This window comes from Arctopsyche grandis, chromosome 11, assembly GCF_051622035.1.
Source record: "Arctopsyche grandis isolate Sample6627 chromosome 11, ASM5162203v2, whole genome shotgun sequence".
NCBI classification, from domain to species: domain Eukaryota; kingdom Metazoa; phylum Arthropoda; class Insecta; order Trichoptera; family Hydropsychidae; genus Arctopsyche; species Arctopsyche grandis.
Genome location: NC_135365.1, coordinates 16103141 through 16129317, shown reverse-complemented (window position 1 = coordinate 16129317; position 26177 = coordinate 16103141). Strand labels below are relative to the sequence as shown.

At 31.4% G+C, this 26177-nt stretch overlaps 1 protein-coding gene across 1 annotated transcript in view; it reads right to left on the bottom strand.

The window, feature by feature from the left end:
• Nucleotides 1-3404: 3404 nt before the first annotated feature.
• C15 (homeobox protein C15) overlaps nucleotides 3405-26177 on the bottom strand; it is a 41413-nt gene continuing 18640 nt past the window's right edge. The window contains exons 2-3 of the mRNA XM_077440527.1: nucleotides 23648-23876; nucleotides 3405-3669 (exon numbers count right to left, since the gene is read on the bottom strand). Coding sequence (XP_077296653.1) covers nucleotides 3405-3669; nucleotides 23648-23876 — 494 coding nt within the window. The remainder of the gene's footprint in view (nucleotides 3670-23647; nucleotides 23877-26177) is intronic.

The window sequence follows — 26177 nt, the reverse complement described above, 5'->3', positions numbered from 1 at the left end:
AAACCACAATCCCCGATACCAATTTTCTACCTGAACTCGTTTGATTGCTCCGCTCGCTCGCCCCCATCACGCTACACAACTGACGTAATACAATAAACGAGTCAATTCAAAATCTTTCTTTTTCTATAAAGGCCGCTTTACCTACTCAATAAACAATGAAAATCCCACATTTATATTTAAAATTGGATTAAGAGTTGGTAAATAGAAATGATAAATGTAATAAAATGTGCGCATTTAAAATTAACGGTATCCAAATGTGTTGATTTTTAGACCCTTTGTCTTCAAGACTATTTATTTGAAATAGCTTTACACTAAATGTGTGTTTACACTTAATAGCTTTAAACTTAATATAAAGTTTTTGTAATATTTATTTGATAAATATCTATGTACATACGTACATATGCATTTGAGATGAAAGGATTTTATTTTGGAAAAGTTGCATTTGTAAGCTAAATATTTTAAATTGTAACTAAGGCCACAATAGCTCAGGGTTTAAATGCTTTAATCAAATTTTAAACTACGTATACATATGAGCCGTTATAATTGAAAGTGGTATGAGTCCACTTTTATTCTTCGAGAAATACATATAAGTAATGTTTTGCATTTAACAATATTTAAAAATACGGGTAGCCTGTAATACGTTTAAACATATCGAATTAAAATAAATGATAACAAATTGTGTATCAAGTCAAACAGAAGTGTTTTTGGAACTGAAAATTGGACTTCCATGTTTTTTAATATGCAATTCGTACTAGTAAAATGAGCTTATTTTAATCATAAATAAATATGATGGATAATAGAATAAATTTCCATGAATGAAATTCAATATATAAGATTTTGAAAATATGTTTTTCTTAATTTTTAATGAATTTTCATGTTTGCTTAAAGCCAGCCGAGTACAATTTGAAAAATACGCCTTCATTAGTCGTCTATGAGCAATATTTGTATATTCAGATTTTATTTGTTTTATCTTATTATCAAACAGAAACAGTTAATTTTAATCTGACATGAAAAACGTAATATTAAAATTAATCGTAAATCTAATTTTGTCTTAAAAAAAATAGTAGGTCATGTCTTGTCAGATTTCCGTCTAAATAAAACACACATCCAATGAATTTACTTCGTCTTAGATTTTTTTCTTGTGTTTTTTCTCTATCGTTTTGAGTTTTGCGATTGCCGCCATTTGTGCTCGTATCCGGTCAAATGTCGTGTCGCGTTTTGATTTGTGCCTAATTGTGAGACAGACACGCGATGGGACCCCATACACACAGATGAAATTCGAATAACGAGGGAAAAATTGCTTTAATAACCAGAATAACTTTCACGTGAAACTTTATAATGGATTTCGTTATCTGTTTACGTTTAAAAATAAAAATATACTCACCTATCTACTTGGCTGTATCTATGTATGTATGTGGTTAGGTATATGTTGTAAATTATTTTTTTTATTAATTTATTCCCTGCGTATACAAGATGTGTGTAAGCATCAAACTATTTAACGATTATATATGTATGTACATATGTACATATATACATGCGTGTAAATTAATTAATATTCGATAAAATTAATTTACAATCCGACAATTAAGTTAGTTATATTATAGGTATATATATTTAAACGGAACACCTGTGCATATCGTTTTGTACTAGCAGTTGCCTGTTGTAAACATGGACAAGCAGAATGACAGGCAATTAAATTTTATATAAACTGACGTTTAGACCGTTTTGGTGGAATCCAATTATTGTTCAGTTATTATTAGCTATTATATACCTACATGTATGTGTGTTTATATGTACGTGAATTATTACTAATTGTGTCTACTAAATATATTATAGATATCGGATGAAATCACTTATCGTGCCACCGACAAAGTGCAATCTATGTAGAACGGATAGACAGATATTTAATGTCGATGATAAATAAAAATGGATGAGGATAAATAAACAATGTCTAGATTCGTGTAATGATACATTTCTTTTATTTTTCATAATTGCATTTCTATTAATTATTTATACAATTTTTAAAAATTTCGATCAAAAATGAAACCAAACATTTGAAACCTCAATTCGACTTTTCTACATACGGGTGTGTCCTTTCGTTTTTAAGCTAAAAATACTAATTTTCAATATGCTAACATTAATTTAATCATATTAGCTATACATGTATGTATGTATGTATCTAAAATTCAGATGCTTGTTACTATTATTATTATTACAATATTAAATTTACAGTTCTAACATATAAATTGTTTTGATATGTACATATTTTTATTAAATACACAATACAATACTGATTTGCAAAATTTGTGTTCAGTAAATCTTGTCTCAATTTTAAAATTGATTTTGAAAATGATCTGCTTTCAATTTTTCTTATTTTATTTTAAATATTATTTTCTTATTATTTAAATTAGAAATTGTCAATCAATAGAAGAGATCACAAATTGAAAAAAAGATTAGTTTCTATACATTACTACTTTTATTTATGTATATGTATATAATTTTTGTAATATTTACATAACCACACATGCTTCATATTTTTAAACACCTACATATGTATGTACATTATATAAATTCTAATTGCAATATATAATATCACAAACGGAAATACGAACAAAACAGAAAGATTATTATTTTATTTATTTTATTTTATGAAATAACTTTAAAAAATTATCAGTGATTTTATTTACAAAATAATCGAAATGATATCACATTAATCATTATATTGCTTTTATATTATATAAAGGACAAACTTTTGATAAAAATGACACTACTATCTAATTATTATTTACATATATTATTGTACATTTTTTTTTGTTTAATTGCTTCACTGAATTTTCATTGTATTCGACAGCATATCTATCTCATTTAAATATGTATGGTCATATTTGAATGCAAAATAATTGACTCATCCGATCGGAAACTATTATTTTTTTATGATAAAGTAGTACATATAAAACTGAATTGCAATTTAAACGACAACATCAAAATTATATTCGATTTTTACAAGGTTTATATTATTTGATAGTATATAAACGATCAAATGCATTTATATTTACAATCGTATTGATATATCGTACATATTCATTGCACATAAAACCATAATTGTAATACACATAATACATATCGGAAATCACATGTATGTACACATAAATATAATGAGCGTCAATCGTTGAAGCCAAATGCAATGTGAAGTTTCATCATTCTTTGTTTGAAGGTTTGAGAGGCTTTAAAGGTTGACGCCAGATTTCGTATTGCTCCATTTTCCGGTAACTGTTCATATTCATACACTGTGAAATGTTTTGATTAATTTTATTAGCGTTGATTGGGTTAATCGAAAAACTACACTCACTGCATTCCTCGTTCATATCTCGTGCCTTCGCTATTTACACAAGATATAGATAGGCCTAGCATATGGGTGAGGCCACTGGTGGTGGTGGAGGTGGGAGATAGTGAGGGGGTGGAGGGGCGTGCGGAGGATGCTGAGGTGGACCTACGCCCCACGGTTGCAATCCTTGGAGGGCTGCTAATGACGGGGGCGCATGTTGGGGCTGCGCCCCTGGTCCTCCTGGGGCACCGCCGTATCCCTTGCTGAGGGCTTCTGCTTGCAGAGAAATCATCAGCCTGCTGGCTGCTTGTCTTTCGGCCTCGCGTTCCTCTGCAGTTTGTCTCCTATATCAAAGAAAATTCAAGTTATTTTACTTATTAAACTAGTATACTGAAAGGCTAATTAATAATCTTCTAGAGATTTGCCGAGTTCATGCATCATCCATTTAAATATATAAATTACATAATACATGCATCCATTTAAATATATAAATTACATAATACATGCATCCATTTAAATATATAAATTTTATCGGTGTACGTTAAATTTTGACTAAAATAGTTGGTATATAAGGAGATGTTATGTGACTGTTACATGTGTATGTAGTATAAAACTAAATATTCAGATTGAATTATCTAACCAAATAGATATCAACTTATCGGAATTGAAGATTTATTATTTATTCCGAAGTGTCATTTCATTAGGAAAATGAATAAATTACAAAAGTATTTTTTTATAGTTTGATAGTGATGTTTCAACACATTAGTTGAGTTGATTAGTTCATTTATAATAATACTTTGTTTTAAGATATTTTAAATATACTTCAATTGACTTAGTTTTAATCAGGCAAATACAAAATGAAAGAGAATAATCAATTATTTTGAATTTAAGAAAGATTTTCTCTTTTATTAAAGAAGTTTTGAACAAAATAAGTCAATTTTTTTTAATAAGGTTCATTTTTTGTAGCCTCTTTAACATATCATACAGAGAATATGTACATATGTTTATAAAAAGACGTATCAAAATAATCACACAGCAAATATTACAATCGGAATATTTAGGCAGAGATGAATTTATATAGTAATAATCTCTTAAGTAAAGATGGGCGTTCGATGGTTGCTTTTCAAATAACTATAGACCGCTCCATTAGTGGTGAAAGCAATAGAGCAAAAAAGCATGGTTTTTCTACGAAATTGACAATAGTGAACCATTTTTTGTGCGAGAAGCATCCACCAAACGCCGATCGTTACTTAGAAGTACGTGGCAAAAAGATGTTTTGGTCAATTTCGATGATGATCATTCGCGAAATTTCTTATAAAGGCTTTCATTTGGATCAAAACTTCTGAGGAGTACATGTATGATGTATTCTTTCTACGTACATATGGAGCCATCAAAAAAATATTCGATACAGGTACATATTATATAGATATGTATGATAAAATAAACCATTTGGCATTTTTCTTTATCAACACTGTGCGCCAAAAAGTGACAAAATAATAACGATTGACGCGTCATTAAACGGTTTGAATAATTTCGCGATTTCCTTCCATTTTAACGAATTAATAGCTCGATTAAAAGCGTTAAAATGAGGCACGCCACTGAACAGTCGAATCGACAATAAAAAATGTATGGGGGACGCGAAACGGTTTCGGGTTAGCACACGTTAACGTTTTGTATCCAATTGGTAATTGATTGAAACCCTATTTGTAGGCATTTTGCGAGCTGAATTATTCAATAAAATTTTAATACACCTGAACGTATAACACATACATATATATATGTATGTATTTATACATAAAGTACAATATGTACAGATGTATGTGTGTATGTACGCCACCATGGAGGTCGTTATGGTGAAACTCGCGTAATAAACATTTTTGACGTGTGCGAGCGAACGAGACTTGTCAATAATAATAAAAATAAATTTTACATTAAAATGAAATAAAGATTTAGGGACTCGCGTGTAAGAGGACGGCTATCTCGCACATTAATCGCGAGCAATAAAGTGTGAATTCGAGTCAAATCTCGAATTTTCCACAGGCAATTCAAACTCGAACATAATGTCTTAATAATCGTAAAGGGGGCGATTAAAATTTGTTCGACATTTTTTATTAGACTGTAGACGCATCTCTTTACAACGAGGATATTTACCGAACCTTTACATTCTTTATTTATTGCCCATCAAAGTGCGTCATCAATTTATTTATTTTGACTTTTATCCGAGCCGAGCACTGTCCGTCCGCATACGGACGCGGCCACTCAGATTTTTCTCGTAAACGGTCATTAAAATGACGTTTTATTGTGCTTACTTATTCTATTGTGATGTGTGGCGGCAGTTTTTCATCTTTTTTTATTTATTTATTTAACACTTGATAAGGCGTCTAATGTTGTTTCGATTTGAGTTTTGTTATTTTTGGTTAAAATTTATATTAATTTTATTTCGACATCAATTTTATGCATATTTTGAAATGTGTGGACATTCATTTCTTGATAATGGTTTTTGTAAATAATATATATACATACATACATACATACATAGTGGTCGTTTGAATTTTAATATGATATCAATACGAGTTGGGTGTGAATCAAGAAAGATTTAATTTCCAATCGGTTGCAAATGCAATTATTTGCCTATTGATATATTTTTATTGTCCAACATTATATATCATAGCTTTGTTATATCTAGTATTCAAAAGGCATTGCAAACAAATTTTCATTATAAGAATAGATTTTTAATGATCCAATTTACACCGCTAGATCAAATATACATGTATATTTGGAAATTTTAATCAAAATGTCTTTTAGTTTATAGACTACTAAAATAAACATGCATTTTATATTACAATATACACATTATATATGTATGTACATATATGTATATATGTACATATATACATATGTATATCTATCAAGTTGAAAGTGTATCTCGAGCTATAAACATATTAAAATGAAATGGCTTTAAATTTATCCAATCTCCATAAAATGCAAATTTATTTACTACTAGAAACAAACATTCTTACTTTTGTGACTTTTTTTTAATTCCAAGGAATTTTACATTTTTTCGAAAAAAAAATGCAGTCAAATCGTAATTCGCTAGTTAATCATCTGTTTACCAGTTGAAATATTGTGGGTTCAAATGTTTTATACAGGAAAATTCATTTGATTTTCTCTATGTTTGATATTATTGCGAGTACGTACATATGTATAGGTATATATATATATATATATATATATATATATATATATATATCGCTGTTGGAAAGATCTGGATGATTATTAATTTCAAATCTATCATGCTATGTCAAAGTTTGTCAATTTTATTTGACAGTTATTAAGACGATTGCATACAAAATTGACACCACAAAAAATGAAAACTACCCACTAAAATTATAATCCAATCCCATTTTCTATTTTTCTTGGTCTAAAATCCAAAAAAGAAACACTAAAGAAAATTTCAGTACATATAATAGTAAATATTTGACACGGTTGTTTGATGTGTATTTAACTAAATATTATATGTATACATACATATTTTTAATTTGCAAGAAGAACAGATGACATATGGTCAAAATAAGTGCTCGAACGGTGTCCGAGAGAACGTAAAAGGGTGCAAGGAAGGCCACAGGCGAGATGAGTGATGGAATTAGAAAAATGTGTGTAAGAGTTACCCAAAACGGAGACAAATGGAATCGTGTAGGATGGTGAAGAGGCCTTCATTCAGGGATTTTATTTCAATTAAAAAGTTCATCCCCCATCATATGTATGCAACGAATCATCTTACATAAATATATACAGCATATTCTATGCAAAGTAGCCCAGTTAATTACCAAATCGATAGCACGAAGTTCCAATCTAGCCTAGTGTGTACAAAGTGAAGTGAGTTTTGGCCCCGGTGCGACTTTACAGCGTTAAGTTAATAGCGAAACAGCACTTAATGAACCTGCTCGCTAATCGCCCGCCATAACTCGTTCCCTTGCACACCCCACTTTTCGGATAAAAGGGACCCCGGGACGTTTAAATATGCACGCCGCTGGCTAACCGACCGCATAAACTATGCGGCCGAAATTAATATTTCAATTAACAATAAATGCTAAGTGGCCGGACGTCTGAGAAAACACCTTGCGATTTATACGAACGCGCCGAAGGTTTGCGTCCCCCCCCCCGTTCAAGCAATTCAACCCCATCCCCTCCTCCTTCCCGCTGCGTTTATCCCGAAATATTAATTGCTATACACTCTGGCCGCAAAATTACTTAGTATACACCCCCACCCTTACACCCCCCCCCACCTTCCCGGTCCTATTCGCATAATATTAAGGCTGGAAGCTCTTAACGTTAAGTCGTCGCGTACTTAACGTCTACGTGAGCTTTAAAGCTCCTAATTTACCTTATCTTTATGCGTTTTTTGTTTAATTACTAGCGTGCTAAAAAGAACCCAATTTACATCATTTTTTTCTCGTTTATTTCTGCAGTGAATGATGTTATATGTTGATTTATCTAGATTTCCTTTCAACGAGTGTCTACATTAAAAAAATGGTTGTGATCTGACTGGTGATATTATGCACCGTTTATGGTAATAAAATTTTAGTAATAAATCTATAATAATACTCGTTTATTTGTTAAATTAAACTTTGAAAGGTTTTTTTATATCAATAAATTTTAATTTAATTTTTAAGTGAAACAACATATTTTGAAAAAAAATTATAATATGTTTAATGCCATGGTGTTGAATAGAATAGACTTCATATGTTGGTGTGTTTAAGTTATTTAATTTCAAATATATTTTCTTTTGCAGTTGACAAAAGTTTGTTTGTATATTTCTACTCAATTTCTATTATTTACATTTTTTTTATGTATTTTCTCGTACATTAAATTTTTACGTATTTACAGACGTATTTTTTGGTTAAGACTATTGTTTCGATGATCTGTTAGCTTTATTTGGAGTTAATTATTTCATGCATCTAAATATGAATATTCGCCATTTAAATTTTTAATGACAAAGCAATATGAGTAAGTCTGAGAGACTGATTTTGGATGTGATTTTAAATTTTGGTAGTAATTTTTTTCAAGCTCACTAATACTTGTTGTGTACTTAATTTTGAGCTTTTCCATAGAGTTCAAAATAAATATATTAGGTACAAATATTATAAATAATTCGAATTATGACAATAATATTTATATATGTACATATATGATGCCATTTATGTTGACAATATGAAACCAAAAATACCAAATTTTTTAATTGAAAAATAAAAAAAAGCATGGCACAATTTTTGATAAATTGAAATATACTTTAAAATTCTGACCACAATTTACTGTTCATTTTTTTCCTCACAAAAGGCGTTTAAAGAATTGGATTTTCTTATACATACATCTAATATATAATTTCGAAAGAGACTTTGTATGTATTTAAGTTGTAATCTAAGGTTTGTTGGGAGCATAAACAAATCAAAGTGTCTAACCGATATGGTTAAATATTATTTTTTTTCCGATTCAAATAAATTTAATAAAATTAGATTATATTAGATTCATTTCAATTAGATTCGCCATGTTTAAGTACTTTATATTCCAAATTAAACTAGTAAATTATGTATATAAAAACTGACTGACAACTGAAATTTGGCAAAATACGGTTGAATTTATATTCTCATAGGAATTTTCTTCACGATGAAACTTACCCAGCAGTGTACAAAAGCAGCGAATTAATTCTGAATTTAGTGTTCCCCTTCAAGTTCATTTATTCGAGATAATAACGTATATCCACTGCTGGTTTTATTTAATAATTCAGAGGCAGCGAAACAAACGGGCCGGCGATCGACTTTAAAAAGTAAAATAAAATTGTTGGGCGATTGATTTACGCGCGACGGGCGCGCAGCCGGAAAAACGATCCGAGTTTTCCCCGTCGGTCGGTCGGCTCTAGTGATTCGGCCGCAATAATAATTAATCAAGCCCGAAATTCGGCAAACATTAATTCGCAACCGTGAAAATTAATGACGCAACGAGTTAAAGAGAAAGCGGCAGCGTAATTGGATTAAAATCAATTTAAATTCCGTTATAAATTTAGCCGAGCGCGCTCCTTGCAGCCACCGCCGGATAAAGGTTGCGCGCGCAAATGAACACCTCAAAACCCGGTTTATCTCAACGCTAAATTATTTATTGTTTGCCTCGGACTCATACGAGAACATTATACACTATATAACTCGACGTTTTATACGCGCACAGATATCATTTACTTTATTTAGATACAATATGATAATTATTATAAATACAAGTTTGGTTCACTGTATTGAAACAAGCTACATTGGTACATAGCTTAGATTTATTTTCAGAAACATATATCAGAGTCACTGCTTTGTAAAGATTCATTTATTTCATCGTGGTCATCACCTTATTGTATATATGTACATTTGTTTTGTGATCATCATTTGAATTAACAACAGTTTTATTCATTGCGAATTTTGTTATGTACATAGATTTCATATATTTTTCACATAACTTTGACTCGACATTACAAATTGATTATTAAAATGAAAATGTGTCATTTTTTGCTCTATTCTATATATGTATATGATTTGTAACGGGTTTAAAGAAGATACATATATCGCTAATACATGTACTCATGTGTAATTGCAACGAGTGCAATTTTGAAATAGACGTCAATAATTAATCATAGGGATTGATAATTGTATTTAATTTTTAAATTTCTATTAAGTAGATGTTGTGTGTAATTACATATTCAAATTCAAATTAACAAAATTTACGTCCAAAGTAAGGTAAGGTAATAAGAGGAGACGGTTTTACCGGTTGGGGCCACTTCATTGTGTGCGAGCCGCGCGCCCCGGAAAATCCTTTCTAATTTTCATTATTTCAAACGCGTTTTAACCCTTTCGGGCGTTGAATACTTTATGAGTCACTCACTACCCGCGCCCGAATATTAGCGAAATTAAAATTTCCTCTAAACTTAATTAATATTAACGCGTTGTTCGCCGCCGTTTGTTATTAAAACGCTCCATTTTTGCGTCGAAAAAAGGCACATCGTTAAAATAAATTATTATTTGGATTATTTTTCGGTTTCGAATACTGTTGAAATATGTTTATTTTTAATAGAAAAAAACAGTAGTATTTAAGTTTTAAATCCCAATTAAAGCTGCTTAAATCTTATATGATATTAAATAGATTGATTTAATCTAAAAATAAACACAAAACTGACCAAATTTTTTGATTAATAAATAAATTAGCTTCATTGAATAAATTGATTGATATATAATAGTTTTCTGCGGTGAATAGCATAAATACTGTATGTATTTACATACATATATACACACTTACTATTGACAAAAAAGTCAATATAAATATTCAAATTATTTTCGACTGTTAAAGTATAGTAAATTAAAAATTATATGTCTTTTAAAAACATAGAATGGCTAATATATAGGTTGTTGTAAGAATAGAGTTGAGGCTAAAAATACTGATGGGTTCGTTATGAATATTTAAAATTATTTATGTGAAGCCACAGCGTATCTCACTGGTTACAGACAGTGTTTGAGAGTAGAGAGGTCGTGGGTTCAAATCCCGGTTCAGATCTAAATTGTTAATTAATCCAGATCGGCAGTCTCCTGTTAGAGTTTTTTTATCTAACTTAATCGTTTTGATAGCTCCCATAAAATCGGCATCCTTCCCAACAGTTTTTCGCTTATTCGTTACATTAAATTAATTGAAGTTTAAAATACATTTATTTATTTGCCATCTTCGATAACAGTTTGTCGTCTTCAGTTGGCTCTTCAACAAAATTTACAGGTTTTTTATACACTTATCGCTATTACTGCTGTGGATTTTTGCTCCACATCATTCGACGCATATATTACATGTAGACTTATCCATTGAACTTATACAATAATTATAAATTTTGAAATATTTATAAATTGTTTGGTATTTCATATCAGAGTAATCTTTTGTGTATATTATATACGACATAAATAACGTTATTATTAGGCCAAATTATAAACTATTGTAATTGATAATATGACATTATACATATTTACATTGAATACGATTTTATGTTTAATCGACGTGCGTGAAATACATGTACATTTTTAGAATGTATTTAATACGTATATACAATGTTTGACCATACATAGATGTTGTAAAATAAAAAAAATGCGTGTATACCTGTATAAATAATTAAATAAATGTTCCATCTACATTTATATCCAAGCATATGAAAACGTGTTTGCATATACGTATTATAATAATAATAAAAGTAAGTGGTCAAATCGATAGAAAAGATTCGTCGGTCACGCGACGGTGTAATGTCGTCGTCGCGTAAATAATACACAAGTTTAGGGGTTAATCCTCCGTTTTGGGTCCGCGTGGGTGAATTTACTTTGCGGGATTCATTACTCGTGCAGGCGGGGGTGGGGGATGCTGTAGGGGTCGGGGGATGTCGGCAGCAATTAAACTTGTAATTCAATTGGGTCGGACTAAGGGTCTACGGGTCTACGCGCGCCTCTACGAGCCGACGCAATTAGCCCTGTCAGGCCACCAACAAAGGGAATAAAGCACGTCTTTACCGGGATGCGGGAGATGGAGTGAGATGGAGGATGAGAGGGTGGGTGGGCCAAGGAACCGCCTAAATCGTCCGGGACAACCGCCACGACCCTCCCCTATCCTCCCGCAACCAACCCCACCAAATCCGTTCTCGTCCACAGGAACCGCAATAAAATTCGATGATGCAATTACGCGCGAAACGTTCGCCGTCAATCTCTCGTGTGTATGTTTGTACGTGTTTTATGGCCGGAATTTCAGCGTATCGTTCCATTGTAATGACTATCAAACTATGTTTAGTGAAATAAGGAAATATACATGATTATTTATAGTTTATTCACAAAGCGTTCCTTTTCATGTAGCAACTACATATGTACGTCCGATTGTGTCTCGCATACTTATGAAGTTGAATAGATCATGAAAGAAGCTTCATTTTGTTGACTAACAGATAGTCCCCATGGTATTGTGTCAAATTTTTGAGAACAATTTATGAAATTTTGCATTTATACAGTCTTGTAACTGACTAAAATAAACGAAAAGATTGTTGATTCTATATTCTACATGTACTGATAAACGAAAAGATTGTTGCTATCCATAAAATAAATGTAAAAGGTCATGGTGACACAAATTAATCTCTGTAAAATAGAAATTCAGGTATTTTTATTTAGAATTATGAAGTTTCAGTAATTAGATTTGAACCAAATCTAAAACACTATGTGTCCGTATTTTGTCATTTCAAAATGTTATTTATTATTCAAATTTGATTGCATCTCTCACTGTAGGTTCATAAGTAGGTTCATAAGTATATCAGAGTATGCTGTTGATCAGACCTGGATTTGTGACTCCAGGTTGATCGTTTCCTATCAGAGTTTGCCAATTTTCTCTGATGTCATTGTTGAAACGGTTCCCGGAAAAAAAAATTGGCTAAAAATTCTTCCTACCTACTATGTCACCACTATTTGAAGTATGATTGATGTACAATAAAATTTATGTAGATGTCTCGTTAATTTGCGAGTTTTTCAGTGTCTCGTAATTCAAAGACTTGTAATAAAAATGCTGCATTTGTAATTGTAATTGTAATTTGTAATTGGCCAGGAAGGCGCATTGGGATTTACCTGTAAGGCCTTTCTGGTATATATGTAAAAATAAAATAAAATAAAAATAAATAAAATAAAATATGTTCAAAATTTTGACTAATTTCAAGTTAAATTATTAAAATATTACTTTTCAAATTAACGAATATATGTAAATACATACATACCTATGTATGTATTTTTATCATATTTTATTTATTTATTTCGAATTGAATTTAGATCTTGACTTAACAGGTTGCCCCAAAGCGCCACTATAGCCGGAAACATATAAATAAGATTCATTTAAAAAAAATCTCGAGTTCGAATTTTCGCATGATCACAAAACTTCATCTATTGTTACTACGTACATAGATAAAGTAAAAATAATACATTGAATGACACCAATAAGAAAAATAAAAATACTACAATAATATGATGATTAAACCAGGGCTGTGGAGTCGGTTCAAAATTTAACCCAATGTATTGAATTATTCATGATTTTCATAACGAAATTATTCAATTTCAATTAATTAGTGGATTTACATCAATAAAATTGAAGATTCTAGTTGACACATACCGTAATAAAGAAAATAGTAATAAAAAGGAGTCGGAGTCGGTTGATTTTTTACGACTCCGACTTCGGCTCTTGGATTAAACGAAATTTGTTTTTAGTGTTTCATTATTGTAACGGCTATTTTTTTCATTTTAAATAAAATAAGCTTATTTATATCACGCGAAGCATTTACTAAAAGTGTAAAATTTAGTAGGAAAAACAGACACCTGAAGTATTATCATCATTTACGGAAGTATTGAAATTATAAAATATCGTTTTGCAAATGATCTTAATCTGCATATGTATAATGCTGCGATAGACTGTCGTAGTTGATTTATTTATGTACATTCGCTAGATTTACGACTCTCCCAGTGCGTTTACACGAATGTAGTATGTATGTAGGTATGTACGTAAACATTCGAACCAGTCAAAAGGTATATATAGTAGACTAAAAGTAAGGATGGGGGAGGATGGAGGAGTGTCGAGGACCGAGGTGGTTGACTGTTGTCCACGAAATAGTACAGTTTTAATATTTAAAGAAGTCAAACTGGCTAGCGGTGTACCTTATACAAAATGGATCAGACGAGTCGGGGGACGTTGTCGCAACCATACAAACTTGTATAACTCGGATACGTATCCACGAATATTACTACCCGCCCACTCACTATTCAAATCACTGAAAATCCATATGCGATACGTAATACGACACTGGATATGCCCGAAAAAAACAAATAAAACTTCGCCCGCCAACAACGTGACAGATTCGCACTGAAACGAACAGCGCAGCCGTTCGTGGATAAACGGATAGATGCGAGATAAAACACTTTTCATTCAAATCGTATTTACCAGGGCTATCCAACAGGAATGTGTAAATATATCACATGATTTGGGATCAAGTTTGCTTTATTTCCATATACGTATACGTTTGAACTATTAAACAGTTAATTAAGTACCTACATCAATGTATTAGGTACATATGTATGTACATTTTTTTGATTCGCGGAATAAATTAATTTAATAATGATTGAAAGCAGTAGTCTGTTGACCAGCAGTTAAGTTCAATTAATGTATATACATATTTTATTTTTATTTTTACATAGATATATACTAGGATGACCTAGCAGGTAAACCCCAATGCGCCTTCCTAGACAATTAATTACAAACATAACAGCATTTTTTATTACATAAATCGCCGTATTTCGAGAGGTTGAAGAATTAGTTAATTAATCCATACAGATATCTATGGATTTAGACTTTTACATAAATTATTACATATTGTACATATGTATGTAGATCAAATTCAGATATTTGTGACATAGCGGGTAGATTGTTGCCAATTTGATGGTGGAACTGTTTCAACAATGAAATCAGATAAATTGGCAAACTCGGATAGGAAACGATCGACTTGGAGTTGCAAATATCCAAGTCTGACGAGCAGCATTAAAGATTAGCATGGGATCAAACCCGGTAACCTCTCAGTGCTAAACATAAACGCAACCACCGAGCCGTACTGCTGGCTACAGATTAATTATACAGATCAACCAGTGGCATATATTAGTGGTTGGCATGTAATACTTTCAACTGGTCAGGCCCTGCTGGCCAGGCTGTGGATATGTGACTTCAGCTTGATCGTTTCCTATCAGAATTTGCCAATTTATCTGATTACATTGATATGGTTCTAAAAAATTGGCAACGTCATATATCCTATTTCTCACAAAATTAGAGCTTTCAACATCTCGAATTTGGTGATTCATAAAAATGTTGCAAAAATTTCTGTCAAATTCATCCATAGATGTCTCTATGATGTTCTATAAAATTGCTCTATAAATCGATGTTTATAATGGTCAGGAAGGCGCATAGGTGTTTAACTGTTAGGGCTTCCTGTTATATGTATACATTATTTTACACCTACATACATATGTATGTATGTGTATAAAAATGAAAAATAAATTTTACCTGAACGAGGATTTATGCCAGTCCAAATTTATATATTTTTTTGTATTGTTAAAAAATAGGAACTAAAATAAAGTTGCATGAAAACATTCTGATCGTGAATAATTATGAGGTTTAATAATCTTAAGTGTAGTGCTGACAAATTTAATAATATATTGTTGAACGAGAACAAACTTTGTACAGTTTCTGTGTGTTTTTATTTAAAAATAAAATTATCCTTTTTCATCTTCAATAAAAATGCAGTGTTTGATCCTGATTTGTCAAAAGATCCTGTAGAAAAATGTGAGTTTTGGTTGACTTAACTATTGTCTCCATGTGTTATAATGTTATATTTTTATTTTATATTTGATTTATTATTATAATGAAATACGTTATGTAAATGGATAAATAATAATAATAACAATATTATGACCAATGTGACCTGACAGGTTGCCCCAATGCGTCACACCAGTCTATATCATATGATGAAGCTGAATTCCGATCGCACTTTTCTAGTCTTTATGTGAAAACTACACTCACGTTTTAATTTAAATGTATGTATACTTGATATTCTTGGTCACCCCTGGCCTTCATAAGCTTAATTAAAATGCACATATATTGTTCGCTGTAATTAATACAATTTGTGAAACAATAGTATCGCACGTTTGTTTTAATTAACGAACGCAGGTAACGTAATTAACGACCGATCGCAAACCGTTCTACTGGATAGTGTAGGATGCAAAAACTTTTTTTGTCTGCAATATTATTATGTATGTAAATGTACGTGCAAAAGTACGTGCTTTTGGCATTTTTTAATATTTTTTTGTTATCCTCGATGATCGTATTATGCAATATGTATTGTACATTTTATCGTACTATTCGGTAGTATGGTACCGTAATTGTAGATCCGACAATGCTCACCCAAGTGCAAACGCTGTTTCCTATGCGTTTAAAATACCTGCTGTATCAATTAGTCAAACCGTAACACCGTGACTGTGTTCTCTGTTAAACTTACTGTGACAAAAAAAATGTACAAAAGCCGGGGAACCCTTTTAAAGGCAGATGTGGTAGGTATTTATTAGGCGGTGTACGTTTCGTCGATATCTGCCGAATAGAGTGTTGCTTTTCGTTTGGAAAATTTTCAATTAAAGAGGTACATTCTTTCAATTGTGCTGAACAGGATTTTCCTTCTGCTTCTTTTTCATTGTAAAAAAAATAACAGGGTCAGAGGTTAAGATTTCTAGCAAAAATAATAATAACAAGAGTTGCTGTTTCACAGGGATTTATTGATTAAATCATTGTTACCAGAACCGTGCTAGGGGAAGGGTACGATGGCCCCGGGGGCCCTAAAATTGTCAAAATTTAATGCGAATTTTAAATGAATGAGATAAATTTAAGTGAAATAATAAATGCATAAGTATTCCAGTAACCACCGCATCAGCTAAAATATCTTTCAGTGAACTTAAAATAGTCATAAGTTATTTAAAACCTTCAATGGCTCAAGACAGACACAGTGATTTGTGTCGTGTCAACTGACATTATTAGATTCAGATATAATTATGGACGATTTTGCTCCTTGAAGCAAAGGAGATTAATTTTTAATATTAATAAACTTTGAAACTCTATTCATTTCTGTAATCATGTTCCCCTATTTGTGTCATATTAAAAACGATTATTATTGTTTAGTTAAGTTCATCATAGATTACATATCTTCATACATTATAATATATAATATTTAGCAGTATAGCTCGGTGGTTAAGCTAATGCAAATCAGAGTTTTTCGGATTCAAGCCCTGGATTGACTTTGATTTAAAATAGTTTATTTGGAAATATTTCTGTAATACTGCTAGCCAGACGTTGATATTTGTGACTCCAAGCCGATCGTTTTCTATCAGAGTTTGTCAATTTATCTAAATTCATCATTGAATCATCCTCATAAAATTTGGAAAATATCCTACCCACTATGTCATCACTATTGGAATATAATTGAAAATTTATATTCTATAAATTTAAATATAAGTTCAATACCATATGTAGATGTTGCTCAGGGGCAACCCGTACCGGCAACATGGAAAAATATAATCAAAAACATAATCATATAATCAAAATCATAATCATATAATCAAAAAGTATAACTTTTTGCATTTAAATTTGTCAACTATTATCTTATACATACAGTAGTTTTATTCATTACGATCATTGCATTTTATAAATTTTTCGTAACACTTTGGTGAAATACTCCGAATTAAATGCAAGCCACCAGGGAACCTATGAAATATTTTGTAAAAGCATTATTCTACAATATAAGTACTATTGTTACGTGAAATATATTATCAGATTTATAACGATTCTAATGCGACAGGTTTTTCAAAACATTTTATGTAAAAAAAGATTTAGAAAATTTAATATGTATACATAATAAATCGTGCTAAATCTATACATACGATTAAGTTCGAAATACATCATGCATAAATACGTGTACTTTATATATGCAATAGTTTCGGCTTGCACGGTTCCGGTATTCCCGGCAGACATGTGACGAGGGCATTTGACGTTGACATTTTGAATAAATCTGCAAGGTGGTTGAATTGGACGGATAGACACGGATGAAAGCCAACTGTCCCGTCGACAAGTCGTCGACAATGACGTCTACGACCCATCCATTAAACCATCATCATCCTATATATTTACATACAAAAATGTATTCCCGTACCTTCAAATTCAATTCCGGATTATTTCATACTGGAGAAATTTATAGCCGTGCCATTTTATGATTAAATATAATAAAATATATACATTTGCGCCATTTTAAATATAAATATCGTTCGTTGTGTGCATTTGAAAGGCCCTTATGTGTGTTTGAAGCACGCGTCTTGTGAATGTTTGATGGTAGCGCGTGAGTCTGCTGCGATCAAATTAAGTTACGCTAAGTGCGTTAACTTGGGGTGCGATTGCTCTCGAATGTTACTCTGTTACGCTTTCATTGCGTCTCGTTGTATCGTGACACAGACGATCCTAATTGCGTAACACATCGATTAAAGACGATTTTCCTCCCCCAAAGTTAGCTTGAATTAGTAACACTATGTTATTTGTGATTCAAGGTGGCTTCCAGGTTCGTTTTCGTGACATTGTGGTAGATTGAAGTCGTTTTCAAATTTATTTTGAAGAAAAATGGTTTATGCAATGCTAATTTTTGAGTAACAATACGCTGGGTTATTGAATGCTGGTTGCATACAAAATTATCTCAGATGTGGAAACAGTTGTGACACATCGCCGATAGTATTTTTTGTTCAATAAAAGATTAACAGAAACGGAACGATAGGTATTAAATTTTATGTTTCAATATGTATATTCGAGTACTTCAGACTCTTTAAAAGTATATTTATTAAAATGAATCAGTGAGAGTTGGGTATAAATTAGTATGATGGTTTTTATTGCAAATATATCTATTATTTTGAATCGCAAAGTATTATTAATATTCGTGTAATGTTTTGAAAAAATACGCTTTCTCGAGTACGGTGTCGCTTGTTTAACTTGTATCACGTTTTCGTCAAAAATTTTCAAATGCCAATCTCTTGTCATGCCTCCGTGAACCATTTTTTATTTCCCAGAATCCATCTGTTGAATAATTGAGAGGTACTTTCACGCGTAACGACATTTCAAAAGTTGCCAGACCGAACGTCGTCTGTAAAGCAGATAGTAGGCACAATATTGACGATCAAATATTATAAATAAATAAAACAGCCATTCATATTTTCAAATCGATAAATGTCGGGTTCCAAATTTATAATAATACTTTAAGAATTTATAAGAAAATTATTTTATTGTAAATTTGTAAAAAAAAAAAACATTAAGCTTCATATGTAATTTATCTTGGGTGTATTTGGTAAAAAGGAGGTAAGTAAAAATACAGACAAATTGAGAAGTTATCAAGAGGAATCACAATCGCAATACTTTATCTGTTACATTTTTGGAGTAAAAATGATATATTTGAAAAACGAGACAAAAGAACGAGAACACAATATTAATATGTATGAAAATCGTTGTTGACTAATATTAATGAAGAAGATAAATGTGAAACACGTCTAACTCTCGAGACTATCATCTCGTTAATGAAAAAACTTGACAATTCACTTAGCGATGGAGGTTCATTCCTTTGTCAGACACTTTCAACTCATTTTTCATATCAGTATATTTCGTTTATATTATGTATAGTATAAAAATAATTTCAATTTAAGTATCACATACTCAAACTATAATAGGTAGTTACATTTCGATACAAACAATTTGAAAAAAATGCAATAGTACATTATTATATTTAGGATTTACATTCATATATAATTTTAACTTAGTCAGTAACTATGTTTTAGATTAGTTTAATTACTGATTTGTTTCAAGTTTTTTTTTATATTTCATATTAAATCAGCTAAAGTGTCAAAAACGACGTGATAAATATTTTTATCGAATAAAACCGAAGTTTGAACATCTCTGGCATACGAAAATAGCATCGTCCGTGCGCGATAATGTTCACAAATCATTGTCAAAGAATTTTCAATACACACGCTACTGTGATACTACTTTCGTTGAAATATCACTTTGATATTTATGAGTGCGTTATAAGAAACTTGAACACAATACAGACAGCGTGTACGAGATAGACGTGTCATTAACTGATATCGAACTACCTGGCTCGTTCTATTGAATTAATTAAAATGTTTTCATTTTCAAATCGTCATTAATCACTTTCGATTTTTTTTCCAACGAAAAATATCTTAATACGTCGTCGCATTGTATTCATTCACTTTGCTATAACCGAATAACATTACGTGTCTGTGCATCCTACACACTGCTAGTCGTCAAAGCTACATTATTAATTGAATCAGGTATATAGACATTTTTATACATACATATATATGTACATATGTATGTATGTATGTATGTATGTATGTATAATTCTTGAAACTATGTGAATTGTGTTAAACTTAGAATGTTTGGTTTTAACAAAAAAATCCCTATAAGTACATTTTTTATCCATTAACTTAAAGATTTATCAGCAGATTTTTGTGTAGTAGAGGTTTCTTAGAAATCAGCAATTTGTCTGTCTGCTTACAGGTAATGTTTTGTTCACAATAAAATTAGGACTGAAAAGAGGGGATAATTTCTTCGGATGGCGTAGTGCACCGGTAGAGCTATTGCATGCCAGTAGATATTTGGCAGGGTCTTGGGTTTAAGAACCGGCTAAAATACGCTGCTGGTAAGGTATTGTGGTTATTAAAAAAACACGGATCAATCGTCTCCTGTTAGAATTTTCTGATTGTTTTAACTTAATTATTGTGACGGATCCAATATATAAGTATCCTCTCCCTCGCATTTTCGCAAATTCGAGTAATATGAATCTTCAATTTGTTGAATCTTATAAAAGTTGCCTACATAATGTATTTCTCGCAAATTTTCTGTGTATCAAACATTTGTTGATTGTCAGTAGATGTCTCTATTTGTATTCTATAATATATACTGTTATGTTTGAAAAAACTTTAGTACTTATGTCCAAAAATTAATCTAACGATATGTATCGCCTTGAGGTTACTCTTGTCATGGAACATATGATGGACATACATATATGTATGTGTGTAAAAATTAAATTAAATAAAATTTGAAGGGCCCTAATTCTGGAGAAAATCATAACAAGAATATGTACGAAAAAAATTATTGAAAACCAAACAAAAACAAATCTACACTCGCTGTACATCCCATATTAAAATCTTTATAATTTTAGAAAGGATTTATTTATGTACATATATCGAAAAATGTACTTTTGTTAAAAAAAATGTAGGGTGCAACTTCAAGGTATTTAGTTAGTGCTGATTTTTCCATTTAAATGTTTGCCTGCGACACATGTTTTTTCTTTCATAATTACTTGACACATTGAAAATGGGATTTTAATTTCAAATCCCCCTACCCACAAAAAATGTTCAGACTTTTTGTTTTCCTTGGACAATCCTAGGACAATCCTAGGACTAATCCTAGGACTACAATACAATCTGTTCGTTTTCCTAGGACAATCCTAGGACTACAATACAATCTGTCTCGACTTTGAATACAATACAATCATAGTTCCTAAAATTCCATTTGACAGAACATTCTAAAGTCTAAAACGAAGTTAAAAAATTTGTCATTCGTAGGGTTTGGTTTCTGACTACAAACAAATATCGTAATAGATATTTGCATTTATGAGAACTTTAATTCAGAAGTTTGATAAAAATATACATATGTATATTATGCAAAGCTTATAAATTGGATGTTTCTTTTCTTTTAGTATTGAATTTAAAATGAGTGTAAAACAAGCTTAGTACGGTCTCCGGCAGCACCGATTGAAATTTGAACATTTAAACGACGAAATCGTAACGATCAAGATATCTTTTAGGAGGCACCTCCTAGTATACCTTTCGATACTATTTTTTCGTATTATTATTCCCGTTGTTTGTTTTGTTTTGTTTTTTTTTTTCGTTTTACACATTGAGTGTGTCGTCGATTTAGGTAGAATGGTGCGGTTGGCGCCACCGTCCGCTTATCGTACGGACAGACGGACACAGATTGTCCATTAAAAGGCTCGCTCCTACAAGCATGCAGATACCAGTGGATTCCTGACGTGCTCTAGCTAGGCATTTCGAGAAATGCCTAACATAAACGATAGGCGTAGTACAAATTAATTGTATACACACGTCGGGTGACACTGACCTCTCATATTCTACCCGCTTTCGCTTATCGCGAAAGTTGACCGTGAAATTTAAACGATAGCCGTTTTTCTATAATACCTGTATGTAAATATGTATAGGTACATTTTTAAAAATAAAATCGACAGTGATGTGAAATAATTTGAACAGTATTATTAGCAATGAGACGGAAGCTTGTGAATGTTTCGTCGGTGAAGTGAAAGGAATAGGAATAGCTAATAAACTGTTGAATGCAATAATATTTTTCTGAACTAATTTCTGTTTCAATTATTCTCTGATTGAAAGCCTTATACATATATCTATTACTTTTCCATTAAGAATACAGTGGTTATCATTTCTCATTTGTATTATATTTGACAAACTTTCATACATTCCATTTTTAATAATCGCTTAAAATACTTCCGATAGGTAAACTTTATTTTTATTTTATTGTTATGATTCATACATATACAAACATTTTATACAATGTTTATATATATATATATACATACATATGTATGTAGATATTAACTCATTATGGACCGCCTGAATTTTTCGAAGACTATGAGATTCCGCGTATTTTAAAATAGTAGGTTTTCTAAATTAAATGTATTTTCTAAGCCTTTCTATCGATTAAATTGAAAATTATAATACAGTTTCTTTACCATTATTTTCGACGGTATGAATTATTAGGTCAGTATTTTTCAAACTGTGGTGATTGATTCAATTTTGAATAAAATGTACTAACATACAATATACATTTCAAAACATAAACGATATCCACATATCTTATAGATCATTATGTTATTATTCAATTGAAATTTGAGAAATATATGTGCTGCTAGACGAGAAAAATCCAGTGAAATTATTATTATTATCGATAAATTCCATCAACAAATTTGAACTAGCCGAATATACGACAGAGAGAGGGGATGCTGATTTTATTGGATTTGTCACAAAAACTAAGCTCTATAAATTGGTGATCTCTAACAGGAGACGGTTGATCTGGATTTAATAATAATCCAGATCTTACCATTACTGATAATCATTAAAAAACCAATTTAATTTTTCGATTTCGTCAGGGATTTTAACCATGACCTTATTACTGGTAGGTAAACAGCTATCTAATCATTAAAGATTGTATATACATATGTACATGTTGTATTAACTGACTCTTATTAAAATTTGCAAAGATTTTTTGCGCCGAAACTAATTTAGGATGATTGTATATTGTAATAATTTTGCATAGAATTCAATATACATAGAGTTATATTACATATATGCATGTACGATCGATTCAAAGGCAATACGCATCGGGTCAAAGAAACCCTTAAGGTCTTGTTCGAGTGGGGCTTTTAACCGTAATTGGAAAAGGCAATAAGGACATATAATGTTCGTTCTAACGAGCCACACTTAAGATATCTGAGAATGGATTTGAAATGGCGTCAATAAAAAATAAACAAATAAATACTACACATAGGAATACAAACAAGCGTCGATGGGTACGTACCTCCATTTTGTTCGTCTGTTTTGAAACCACGTCTTCACCTGGGCGTCGGTCATCTTGAGGGCTTTGGCGAGAGCCGCTCTCTCGGCCGACGCCAGGTATTTTTGCTTGTGAAATCGCTTCTCCAGCTCGGCTATTTGCAATCTTGTAAAGGACGTTCTCGGCTTTTTGCGCTTCGGCGGCGTTCTGTTCTGGTAAGGGTGGCCGATGCGTCTCGTCATTGGAAAACTAGCTGTAACGCAATATAAAATTATTTATAAATCTATCAAATTTGTCTTAAAGCAGTGGTCCCCAAGTTGGCCGGTAAATCTTTGGACTCATGTGTGACCAACTCGGATATTTCCACCTTAAGGTTTGTGATGCAAGTATGAGTGAGGAAAGTAAGTAGTCTCGTATAGACTAGTTTTAATGCAATGTTTTTAAATGGATGATATATTTGACAATATGGATTGACTCACTAAATGGATTGTATTCAAGTATCCTTTGATGATGTTGTGCATATCCGAGTAAATCTGACTTCAATATTGATTTCACGCCTTCTTTATTTAAAATTGAAAAAAATAAACATAAGGAAATTGGTTTTTTTTTGTTCATAATCTATAAGAGGAGTAAATTAAAAGCATGCTTTTTGGTTTTGGTGTTATTTTAAGTATTATTTTTATGTTTACGGTATTTAAAATAGGACCGTTTTTAATGTAAATATTTTTAAAAACGTATTTCATATGAAAGCATAAAGATTTTTTAGAATAGTATTATCGAATTTCACTATTGGTAGAATATGTCGATGGAAAAATCAGTATTAGATTTTTTTGCAATTTCCAAAATAAACTCTAAATGTTTGAAGCTATAACTACATATACAATATATCTGGTGATGATAATATAATATGATGTATCTCAGGTAGAGGAATATCGATCGTCCAAAAGTAAATATTGTATCAATCAGAAAAAAGTTAGTATTTTAGGCTAAAAGTTTTTTTACTCAATGAATCATGCTTTGAAAATACGAACCTACATTTGAACTTGAGTTTATGGCTTTAAGAAACCGTCATAATCTTTTTCGACCTTAAGCGAACTCCAAAACTAAACGGATTTGCATTATTTTCTTTGACATTTTTTTTTATTTCAAAAAAGTTTCATTTTGTCTAAAGCTACTGATTCTATTATAAATAGAAGAATGTATACAAAGTACAATCGTTAATTGCAGATTATATATATGTATGTAGGTAAAATAAAATTTAAAATTTCATGGCTGTTTGCAGTAGGGACAGAAACAAGCTATTCTTATTGGTCAATCGGAATCGCGTATTTTGAATTTTATAACAAAGCGTTTCAACCAAAAGTAATCGATATTCAGAGTTTGCCTACTGCAAAGACTATTGAAATGATATGTACATATGTACATATATGTATGTATGTATGTACATATAATAAAATAGATTAAATTTCATAAACTTGGTTAGTATTTTTCAATGTTATTCTTATCTTAAACAATGTCGGTATCATTACCAAAAACGAGTAAATCTCGACGATTAAAATCTAGACAAATGAAATGCGACACAAAAAAGAGCACACGTCCCGGACGTCTGCCAACCCTAGCGAGGATCGATTTGATGAAAACGACGACAACGATTTCGAAAACCAACCGACGTATTTATTGTACGAAACTGGTAAATCGCTGCGATTATCTGATGGCCGCATTACATAGATCTCGGTCTGGTCCAAGATGGCGGGTTCGCCGTATTATGGCCGCGACGACGCGTTGCGCAATCGCAATTCGTGACTCGTATTCCCGGGGCCGAGAAAACTCTTTTGTCATAATGACAAATAAAAATAAACGCCGTTTTTGCGGTTAGCCAAGCCTCAATAGGCAGGTGCGGATGATTTCGAACCGGCAGGTATGGTTGTAGTAGTATTATTTACTACGTGATCGCGTTTTTTGTCGCGATTTCGTCGCTTAACCGCTCGTTTAAGTTCAAATCGACGTTTTATAATAATTGAAAACGTCGAAAAATGACGATTTTCCCCGCTCCGCAATGCTATTTCGAATGCTGGAGAAAACTGGGCGAGTGCGCGAATCGCAAGAGAACACTGTACCGTGAAAACGTGTTGCAAAAAATTAAACCGTAACGAAGACAATAAGTAAAAGATGCGACCTTGTGTCGTAAAACGTTAAAATGTAATGTCATTGCTCGCAAACCGCAATTTACATCATGAAAAAATATATCTATCAAAATATAAAATAATACATATGTATAATTACTTTTTTGTACATGAGCATACATATATTATATATATATGTATGATATTCTATATAAATATATAAGTGTATAATTTATATAAAAAAAAGTAAACGTAGACACGTTCTAAATTAACGTTTCGAATTATTTTATACAAATCTCTCGGAAAAGCTTTTCATAATATCTGAGCTTATCTAAATTGGTCAGATTAAAACAGAGTCGTTTAATTACATATGTATGTATGTATGTATGAAAAATTAAATTTATCTTGTGTAAAATTCCGCGTTTTAATAG